Source organism: Carex rostrata, chromosome 29, assembly GCF_964058835.1.
Source record: "Carex rostrata chromosome 29, lpCarRost1.2, whole genome shotgun sequence".
In the NCBI taxonomy this organism is placed as follows: domain Eukaryota; kingdom Viridiplantae; phylum Streptophyta; class Magnoliopsida; order Poales; family Cyperaceae; genus Carex; species Carex rostrata.
In genome coordinates, this window is record NC_135946.1 from 5,609,296 (window position 1) to 5,620,883 (window position 11,588).

General features: G+C 31.4%; 1 protein-coding gene across 2 annotated transcripts; it reads left to right on the forward strand.

Moving 5' to 3' along the window:
- The first annotated feature begins 1,888 nt into the window (after nt 1–1,888).
- On the forward strand, nt 1,889–3,716 carry LOC144546277 (AAA-ATPase ASD, mitochondrial-like). Of its 2 annotated transcripts, XM_078294837.1 has the most exons (3): nt 1,889–1,936; nt 2,013–2,459; nt 2,728–3,716. In XM_078294837.1, the coding sequence occupies exons 2-3, from the start codon at nt 2,044–2,046 to the stop codon at nt 3,707–3,709; spliced, it is 1,398 nt and encodes a 465-aa protein (XP_078150963.1). In that variant the 5' UTR covers nt 1,889–1,936; nt 2,013–2,043; the 3' UTR covers nt 3,710–3,716. The 2 variants fall into 2 exon arrangements, with proteins under 2 accessions (XP_078150963.1, XP_078150962.1); XM_078294836.1 differs by lacking the exon at nt 1,889–1,936 and having other exon boundaries at nt 1,983–2,459.
- Nucleotides 3,717–11,588: the final 7,872 nt, after the last annotated feature.

The following is an 11,588-nucleotide window of genomic DNA, read 5'->3' on the forward strand; positions in this document are numbered from 1 at the left end:
GAAAAGTAAGAAATACTTTTCACAATTGCATCTTGGTGAGAATAATATTCACACTATATCTGACACAATTAATTTAATAGAAGGCTCCGGAAGAGTTTGTATTTTGTTACCTGAAGGAACAAAATTAATAATAGATGATGTTTTATATTTAAGAAGATCCAGAAAAAATCTACTAAGCTTTAAAGATATTAGAAATGATGGTTATTATATTGACACTATGAATGACAAAAATTAGGAGTATCTTCATATCACATATATTAAGAATGGCCAGAAGATCATAATTGAAAACATACAAGCAATGTCATCTGAATTATATAGTACTTATATAAGTATAATAGAATCAAATATGATTGCTAACCCGAAGTTAGCTGTTTATAAGCCATTTTTTATATTTGGATAAGACAATTGATAAAATAGAGTTGGACAAAAACTAGAGCATTCAAGGATCATGCTCAATTTGTAATGTGATAATTTCTGGTATGACAAGTTAATTATGAAAAAATTGTTATTTTTTACCAGGTTATACTTTGCTATACTATTTTTTAGTCAAACGTTTACGATAAGTGTATTGAAAATTATTCCTATTTTAGCATATATGAAGTCCTATATAAGTGGAGAGAATGGTCAAGTAGCCTTGTATTGGTCATATATCGAGTCAATTTGTGAAGAAAGGTGATTCAATCCGATTCTTGTCTGCAAATTAATTACCATTAGATTTCACAGGTGAGTTCTTCAATAACTTTTATTGTTTTAGCATTTCCAAATCGTATTTCTTCATTTTTGTCCTCGTTCCGATCAGAGTTTAAAATTCATAAGTTTCATAAGTCTTGCATAATTGAAATTTATTTACCGAAAATCTATATAGGGTCTCCCTATTTTTTGTATGAGATATTCTCGTACTCATTTTACCACTAATATTTTTTATCATCCTTTATTTACTTTATGTGCATGGAATTGATTATGAGAAGGAAGCATATGTTTATCTACACAAAAGTATAAATTAATTAGCATTGGGTAAATTATTATTTGTAAATTATAGATAGTTAATTAATGCATCCTCAAATAAACTAAAGTTCCAAAACCAACATCATTGTAATCATTTTACATATCAGGACTTATATTTCAATTAAAATATAATGAATTCGTATCCAATGCAACATTTCATTATTAAATATCGTCTTCATAGATTTGAAGGAAGATAATAAACTCATTTTAAGAGATCAATTCATCAATCAAATACATTAGTTCATCATTTTTCATATTTGATCATCTCATTTTAGAGATTATATATACATAGTAATTCATCTATTAATCAGATGAATATTTGTATATTCGAGTTTTAAGATTAGTCTTTCTATGAGTATCATAAATTCAATTTGATTAACTTTTTTTTGTCCTGCTTTTAAGTCTGAGCCCTTGAGTAATTTTGTGAAATTTTTTTTGAAGTACTTAAAAATTATATAGTTTCTCTATATTTATATTCATTTTTGTTGTTGTTACAATAAAGAACAAATGATTCTAAAATTAGAAGGAAATTTCGAAAAAAAGAAGTAAGATATTAAAATAGACATATCAGATATATAATTCAATTTATAATCGGATAGTAACTTTTCTTATTAGAACGTGATTTAATTAGATTTTAAAAAATAAGTATCTGAGAAAAGCAACAAATAACTGAAGTTGCGCTCTGAAAATAGCAGGCCCTCTGATTAGGTATTTTTAAATTAGGTAACCTTGCTCTGAAAATAGCGTTTAGCTTAATAGCCCCTTTAATTAGCACCAATTAGCAATTACTTAAAAATTTCTCTGACGAATTGAGGTGCATTTTATCTCTGAGTCCTGCACCATTTTTTCTGCTTTTATTATTCTTGAGGAATAACAGGATCCGTCAAATCACCCAAGCCGCCACAAAATGATTATCTAAGCAATAACACTGGTAAAGGCATACAAATTTTCATTCATTTTCATATCCTTGTGTGTGTTTCTAGCTTATTAACAGTACTGGTCAAGAGAAAAATCTAGCGAGAAGAAAAATAAGAGAAAATGGTAGCAATACCAAGTTGGGCTGGTACCGGCTCGGCAATGGCAAGCTTCCTCTTCGTATGGGCCATAGTTCGCAACCACATGCCGAAAGAACTTCATTTCTTCATCTCTACTACTTTCAGAAAGGCGTTTTCTTTTCTCAACCCTTTCAATCATATCAAATTGCATGAATACGATGGCAAGCACATGAGGAAAGACGAGCTGTACTCCGCTGCTGAGGCATACCTCAGCTCTGCGTGCCTTGAGCATGCCCGGAGACTAAAGGCTGAGCTCAGAAGGAAAAACGACCGGCCATTCATCACCATTGATGAAAACGAGGAGGTGACCGACACCTTTTGTGGTGTGACAGTGTGGTGGCATGCCTCAAAGCAGCTTCCCATATCAACAACGACAGTTAGCAACATGGAAGAACGAAGGTGTTGAAAATTTACATAACATTCCAAAATGACTCTCTCTATATTTTTCTTATTAATATATTTTACACTGGTATACAATTGCAAATCGTAAGTTTAATTTTCCATAATATTCCAAGTTAATTTGTAAATGTACGTACTTGCCAAACGCTTCAAGCTATTTTTTTCTAGATGCAGGTAGCAAACACTGTTTTGTTTTATTAATTAGTAAGACATTACTGGAGTAAAATTTTGTCTATTCCTAAATAATTTTTAAAATATTAATTAATAGGTTCTACCGACTCAGCTTCCACAAGCGCCACCGCAACTTGATAGAGAATGATTATCTGGAGCATGTCCTTTCCAAAGGCCGTGCCATTATTGCACGCAATCGGCAACGAAGGCTTTTCACAAACATTGGAAGTGTGAGCCGCAGCATGGTATGGAGTCATGTAGATTTCGAGCATCCCGCTACCTTTGACTCACTCGCCATGGAACCCGAAAGGAAGAAAGAGATCATGGATGATCTTGTGATCTTTCGTGAGGGGAAGGAGTACTACAAGCATGTTGGCAAAGCGTGGAAGCGTGGTTATCTCCTGTATGGCCCACCCGGGACCGGCAAATCTACCATGATAGCATCAATAGCCAACTTCTTAGAGTACGATGTGTATGACCTGGAGCTGACAGCAATCAAGAACAACACAGAGCTGAGGCAGATTTTTCTAGCAACAACCGCCAAGTCCATCATTGTCATTGAGGATATTGACTGCTCTCTCGACCTCACCGGTGAACGCAAGGACAAGAAAAAGAAGAAGTACAAGGATGAAACTGAGGCGCCACCATCAAAAGCTATTGCAGAAGTTGACATAACCAACAAAGTGACACTTTCTGGGCTTCTTAACTTTATCGACGGGTTATGGTCGGCATGCGGAGGCGAGAGAATTATTATCTTCACAACAAACCACATAGAAAAGCTCGACCCAGCACTGATCAGAAGAGGCAGGATGGACATGCACATCGAGATGTCATACTGCACCTTTGATGCATTCAAGGTGTTGGCCAAGAACTATCTTGGGATCGAGAATCACCCTTTGTTCGATTCAATCAAGGAGCTTCTTCTCGATGTGAAGGTGTCGCCTGCAGATTTAGCGGAAGGCTTGCTAAAAAATTCTGGAATAAAAGATGTGGATGTGTACCTACAAAATTTGATTAAGAATTTAAACAAATCGAAGGAAGAGGCAAAGAAAAATGCTAAAGACATGGTGGCCAATTAAAGGACAAATTCAAAGAAGAAGCTTTATTTTATTTTTTTTATAAAAAATAACAATAATATTTCTCATAATTTAAAAATTGAAAGAATCAATTATATTATTCAAATGATCATTTAAGTAGTGCTCATAATTTGCATATTTGTCATATGGATTTACATAATTAAATTATGTCTCATCAACATTTATATAATTTTAGTAACTCTTTTATTTGATAATTTTGACAATTCATTTAACTTAATTAAACCCAAGGTTTTATCAACCATATATAAAAATATTTGGATTATTGATTCGGGTGTTACAATTTTTAAAAGACCAACAGTAATGCAAATTATCGATATATGAAGCTGAACAAACAAATAAGTCTTTTAAAAGTAGTATCAGCTCAACCACTAAGCAAACTATTTGAGTAATGAGAACATTAGTCTATTCATGTCTTCTACTTAATACCATTAATCAACCATTTAACTGAAATACAAAATTACAATATTTTTATTTATCATTTTTATTACATTTATATATATTTTACAACAAATGTAATTATTAACATATATATATTCTCAATTATCATGTATAAATAAATAAGTGAATGAATAATTGAGTGGATATAAATAAAAATAGATGAAATTAGGGTTAATTGAGGCTATTGGGGATGCTCATTCACCCACCAAAATAAATTGCTTAATTTGACATTGGCAAAAGCCACCATCGTCACGATAAATTGAATTACTGGACACAACTCATGCAATAAGAAAGGTATAAAAAAATGGGAAATAATGATTAATTTCTTTAAGTCTAAATAACTTGAATTGATTAGGAGTAAGAATAGATGGTATCAACTTATGTACATGGCACAGCTGGCTTATGTAACATAATTATATGAATTGTATATAGTCATGTATGATTTTCCTAAAGACCTGCATTGCTAATGTTAGCCGCTTATACTTCTAATTAACAATATGACACATTTGATCATTTTTTAAGCTAACAGAAGGTCAAGATCGGTGATGCAATCATTTGAATGTTAATCGAAATTGAGATCGCTTTAAAATTTAGATTGTTTTTAAATAGTGTAAATGCTATTTCATTTGGTTTCTTCCTGTGGCTTCTAAGAAAAAAATGATTATTCTTAAAATTAAAGATATGCAAATAGGTTTCTAATTAATTTTAATTTTTCTACAAATTAACATGAAACAATTTTGAGGTTATATATATATAAACAATTTAGATGATTCACAATTAAAAATTATTTTTGCATGCTATATATTAAGTAGTAGGTAGGAAACACGTTGCAGTACATGCAGTATGCCACAATTTATTCAGTTTTATCATATTTTTTTGGTGCGCAGTACATGCAGTACTGCGCTGAACAACATCTGATGGACCAGATTTTATCAATAGTCGTGTTGAATTGTTGAATTTTGTTAAATTAATGTTTCATTCCAAACATCTTACCCTTGCAATTGTAGAACGTCATCTGCTTTCGCCAATAAAGAAATACATTCATTGTTTATGTATCAATGGAGCAAAGCAAGGCCCAAGCCCAAGCCACATTCAACCGTTGATGAGAAGAAAGTTCAATAAAGCAAGTTACAAATAGGGCTGGCAACGAACCAAACCAAACCAAACCTACCCCTTCAATAAAATTTTCTATTGGCAGTCACTGCCAATACTTCAAAAAAAAAAATCAAACCTACCCCAGGTTCGAGTTCGGGTTCGAAATAATTTCAAACCAAACTAGTTTGAAATTGAAACTGGATTTCGAACTGAATAACCCAGTTCGGGTTTGGTTCAGTACAAATTCGAACTGATTCAGTTTGGTTCGAAAATGGTTCGAAACATAACCCACTTATATGCGGATTTATAGTTTTAGTATTAACCAAAACCATAACCCACTTACAATATTTAATAAATTAAAACGGATCTAATATCAGTTTTCAGTAGGAATCAAAACCGCAACCCAATAAAAATATTCTATTAAAAAAAACGGATCAGATATTTGATAACAACCAAAACCCAGTCCGTATTCTCTATTGCAGTTGAGTTATTTCTCAAGTTGATCTCAACTGCTTTTATAGGCATTAAAGAGATGCCTTTTTTGTTTTCAAAAGATGTGGGACTAAACACAACGGTTATAAACCGGATGGAAGCGCACTTTTTTCCTTTGCTTTTTGCTTGTGGGGAAAAGGGAATCACGTGGCAGTGCATTTCCTCTTCTTTATTTTTGCTTATGGGCTAACTGGACTTTGCTTATTTATTTTTTCTTCTCTTGCATTACACATAATTAATTTCTATGCTTTGAATGTAATTAATTTCTTATGGGCTAACTGGGCCAAGGGAATGACGTGGCTTTGAATGTAATTAATTTCTATGTTTAATTGTAACTCTTATATGAATCCAATTTGTCTTTTCGATTTGATCGGATAAAATGAATGACTTGTGATTTTATGAGATTCAAATCATAAAAATGATCGAATCCATTTCGATCGAACCAGGCTAGGTTTGGGTTTGGTTTGAATTAATTCCGAACCGAACCTAGTTTGGTTCGTTTCAATTCGGACCCATTTCGAATCGAATTAAACTTGAATCAAACCTGAATCAAACCTGAATCGAATCACGAACCTCGAATTTTTTTTGCCATCCCTAGTTACAAATGAGTCGGAAATTAGGCTAATTTTGATATATATATAGATTCTAGTGACATCATTTTTCTTAATCAATGATTACATTTAAGATCATATATTAGAAACAACATTCTACATATCTTTTGTGAAGTATACAGCCGAAATACTGAAGAATGCCATAATTTTAGACCTGACACTTGGGATCATTGCTTTAATTAAAGATACCTCCAAACTCTCTATAATTAACTAAGAGAATTAATATATATATATATATATATATATATATAGAGGAGGGATCGGATGACACCGTGCATTTTTAAAGTCCAAACAGCCGATCCAAACCATTCAACTTAATGGATTTGTTAAAATGTACTTGCAGATCAAATTTTACATTTTTCTGAATTTTTTTACTATTTATTATGATGGGTACAAAAATTCAACGGTCTGAATATAGTGATTTTGTTAAATACTTAATAAATAGTAAAAAAAATTCCAAAAAATGTAAACTTTGATATGCAAGTACATTTTAACATATATATTATGTTGAACGGTTTGGATCAACTGTTTGGACTTTAAAAAGTTTAAAAATGCACGATGTCATCCGATCCCTCCTCATATATATATATATATATATATATAGAGGTTGGCTAAGATCAAAGTGGTAGTTCTTGAGCTTTGGTGCTACCAATTCATTTTTCAATTTTCAAAGTTCAAAACGTCGATCCGAACCGTTCAAGTTGTTCTCCATATTAAATTGTGCTTGGAGACCAAATTTTATATTTTTCTGATTTTTTTTACTATTTATTAAGCCACTTTGAAAATCGCTGATCCAACGGTGGCTTACAAAACAGTAAAATCATAAGCCACCGTTGGATCAGCGATTTTCAAAGTGGCTTAATAAATAGTAAAAAAATTCATAAAAATATAAAATTTGGTCTCCAAGCACAATTTAATATGGAAAAGAACTTGAACGGTTCAGATCGATGTTTTGAACTTTAAAAATTAAAAAACGAATTGGTAACACCAAAGCTCAGGAACTACCACTTTGATCTTAGCTAACCTCTCTCTCTCTCTATATATATATATATATATATATATATAAGATATTATGAAAGTATCCTTTCACAATTAAGTAAAAAAAATAAAACTTAAAATTACAAAAAAGAGAATTTTCATTTCGTCTTTAAACAAATTGGAAAATTATTCCATTGAAGTGCTTCATATTAGCTAGCTACTTGTCAAGTTAATCCATAATTAGATCTAGTAAGGAACCACTAGTTCTTTCTCACTTTTTCAGAAGACAGATTATTTGATTAGATAACTCAGATTCAATCTGAATTTAGATCAATTAATCACAGCCGTTATATATTCTTAGATTCAATCTAAATTTAGATTATTTTTTATTTTATTTTATTTTTTTCAAAACAAAACATAAAAATAGAGGTGTATATATTCTTAAAAATAATTTTGAATCCTGATCGAGTAAGCAGGCAAGTGTTCACCCTTTATTCCAACCAGCTCTGCCACTGTATAGAACCCTTTCGCATTCAACAAGAGCAGCAGGATTATAATTAGTATTCACACAAATTACCCCCACCCCAGGGTACGGATCCCCTAAAGTAACCCAATCTTTGGGTTTTGATTGGGACCATCCGAGAATCCTTCGCTTGAGATTGCTTTGCGATTCGAACTCATCTCTCAAGATAGATTATCACGGATTCGAATCAGATGGTCCAAATTTAAGATCCAATCTTTGGTCTACTTCCCTAGATCTGAACTCCCCCACAAAAAAATAATAATAATTAAATGACATGAGTAAAGTTAATTAACCCGTTAAATATAATTATTCTTAATTATTTGCTGAATGCAAAACTTGACGAGCATAAAGTATTGTATTTAGATTATATGTCAACAGTCAACAATCAATAATAACAGAAAAAATAAATAAGCAGATGGATTATATTTTTATTCACAATGGCATATGTTCCGTAAAATTGGTTTATTGTTCAACTAGCAATTTCTTTTTATTACAACTTTGTTTTACAATTTGTTTTCTTTATTGACGAATCTCTGTCGTGGGCGGCAAGATTAACAATTCCCTGTTTTATTCAGAGTAGTTTGCACACAATTACACAAAACAGGACACAGATTTTAGGTAAATTGCAATTTTTGCCACTTTACACACTAGTTATTGTTAGTCAATTTCAGTGTTGTAAAAAACGTCTGTTTAGGCCAATTAATCGTCTAAGCAATCGTTAGCGGTGATCAAGCTGTCACGGATTTTTTCGAATAATCGGCTGATTATTTCCGATTATGCCCGATTATTTCCGATTATTCCCGAATAATTACTTGGCGGTACCATGTTTGTCCGACGAGCACATATTGTTATTTACAACACTGATTAATTTTACACCGGAGTTTGTTATTTATGCCTCTCTTCGTTCTAATGGGAAAAATCTACTCATCTGTATTCTGCTGAGATAAATTTCTCCTATAAAATATATATATGTCATTTACCGTTTCCTCTTTTTTTTTTTTTAGAAATCAAAAGGAACAATTAAAAGAAAATATGGATATTTTTTTCTCTTACACAAATTTATTGACAAAATATGACTGACTCATCAGATATCAGCTTTCTTTTTTTTCTCAATAAAAGTAAATTTATAAAACTCCAGATTTTCCTGTAAGTATTGAAATCCCCAATTATTCCACACTTCATTTCGGCTCCAAACTGTTTAAGTAATTTTATATTAAATTTTGCCCATATCAAATAATCCGATTTTAATATTCATTCATCGACAATAAATTTTGGCCTAGTCTACCATAAATAAAGAAGTAATTTCCACCGTTTGCTAATTTGGAACTTGATAGATTTTAAAATATGTTTCACTTCGGTGCATTAGATCATTGCTTTAGGTTATGGCCTTGTTGTTGCTGCATGGCATCTCCCATGCATTTAAGTTGGTATTGATTTTGACCTTGATTTTGTTGAATTTGGATAAATAATAATATGACTTAATGTAGCATCTACCAAGTTCTCAAAAAAAAAAAACAAATATGACTTAATGGTTGATGTTGGCTAAAGATTTAATATGATAACAGGCGCTGAAGAGCAGGGCCAAGGAAGTTAGCGAATTATTAAGGTGTGTGTACACACACAGACTTGTTCAAAACCTTTATTCTAGAAACCTTTGTTCTAGGCACTGAAGATGAGCATGTGTGTGTGTATATATATACACAGAGAGAGGGAGGGGGCAACAAGATATTAGTACTATGAGATTGTTTTTGTGATTTTAAAGTTCAAACAGTCAATCTGAAATACCTAATATGTTTTCCATATATCAAAATGTGTTTGGCGATCAAATTTTATTTATTTCTATAATTTTGAAAGATAACTATTTCAATAAAAAAAACTAATGAATAAAAAAAATTCAAAAAACAGTGGTTTTAGCCGCAGTTCCTGCAATTGAAGTCCAATTTGGCCAAACCTTTGAGCAAAGCATAAAAATAAGAGAAAGAAAAAGAGAAGGAATCTGTTTACTTCGAGGAAAGCATAAAGAAAAAGAGAGATAAAGTAAAAGAGAATGCAACAGTTGTTGGGCCATGCATGCAAGTTGCAGAGGTCCGCATCAGTGTCATTTTTTTACCCCTTTTCTGTTTGGTATAGAGGTGTGAAGCAATGAAAATTGAAAGCTTCAGTCTACAAAAAATAAAAATAAAATACAAATAAAAACTTTAATGGAATAAATTAAGTTCGTAAGTAATTAAATAAGGATTTTTTTTAATAGTATTTTATTAAGTTCGTAGAATTGAACCTATAGCTTAGGCTTAGTATCATATTTAAGTGGTGCTTCCAGTAGTTTCTACTAGACTTGAATAACATCCTTACAATTAAAACTTTCTTCTGTGTACCCAGCTGAGATCGATATTGAAATTACTAACATGCATGGAACATCTGTTTCAGCTATATTTAGATGGGAAAATATAGGTTCTTTGAATTATATTATTTTGATAGTTCAATAGTGATTCATATAGATTATAGTCAATATATTGGTGTCAATCTCTTTTATAAGGAGTTAATTAATTTTAATTATTTGAATTAATTTTTTATTATATATTTCTATTTTCTGGACGAAACAGATACATATATACATAAATAATATTTCATGGACCAAATTTTCTGTACCAAAATAATGAGAAACTGCACAAAAAATTTGTAGTTCGTGATTCGATTCAAGTTTGATTCGAAAAAGTTCGTAAAAAATTCGATTCGAAATAGTTTGAAATTAATTCAAACCAAATTCAAATTGGACCTGATTCGTTCGAAATAGGTTCGCGAACTATTCTAGTTCGAAATTCAAAGTAATGTGAACCGTTGATTTTCGCTGATGACTTATATATGTTCGTTGATGACTTAAAAGTTAAAATATAATGCCGCCTAGCCATAAGTCAAAACTCATAAGTTGTAATTCTCGCTCTCAGTTCTAAAACCCTAGACGATTTTCACCTCTTGCTTTCGGCGACTATGATCACTCTTCCATGTTGTAAAAAAGTTCGTAAAAAATTCGAAATTGAGTTTGTAAAAAAATCAATTTGAAATTAATTCAAACCAAACTTAGTTCAAAATTAATTCAAACCAAACTCAAACTGGAGTATGTTCGATTTGGTTCAATTCGTTTGCAGCCCTACCTATATTTATTGGAATGGTCTCATTAATTTGTATTGGTTTGGACTGTTCAAATCTAAATAATAATAAAATTGATATGGATGCACTAAAATATCGACTATTCTGTGTTTCATTTTATTGAGTTGTTTAGTGCGTATTTTGTCCGATTTATATTTTTGTTTCCATAGCTTTGATTTCAATTTGGTGCTCTAATAAATTAAAACTAGGTCAATGACATAGTCAAATTCATTTTAAAAGATCATCTCAAGTAAAAACTCCATTGTTTGAAGGATATTTTCTTTGAGGTCAAAGAAAGATTCAATTTCTGAGCATGTGTCAGTTTGACGGTTTAGTTTGAATTTTCTAAGCATCTGAGCTTGAGAAAATACCAATTGAAAGTGAATTATCCATCTCAAGTGTAAGTGTCAACTTATCTGGAAATTAGAACGGGTTATAAATTAAATAGTATCAAACTATCAATTATTGAGAAAAAATTGCATGAAACAATTACGAATACAAAAAAGAACTACCGGTGCTGTACTGAGCCACCTGTGCTATATAAATATATATGCAAGTACAAACTAATAGCTCATAA

Coding starts and splice junctions, on each gene's coding strand:
- LOC144546277 (XM_078294837.1), top strand. CDS start 2,044: ATGGTAGCAATACCAAGTTGGGCTGGTACCGGCTCGGCAATGGCAAGC. Junction 2,460..2,727: donor AGCAACATGGAAGAACGAAG/GTGTTGAAAATT, acceptor ATTAATTAATAG/GTTCTACCGACTCAGCTTCC.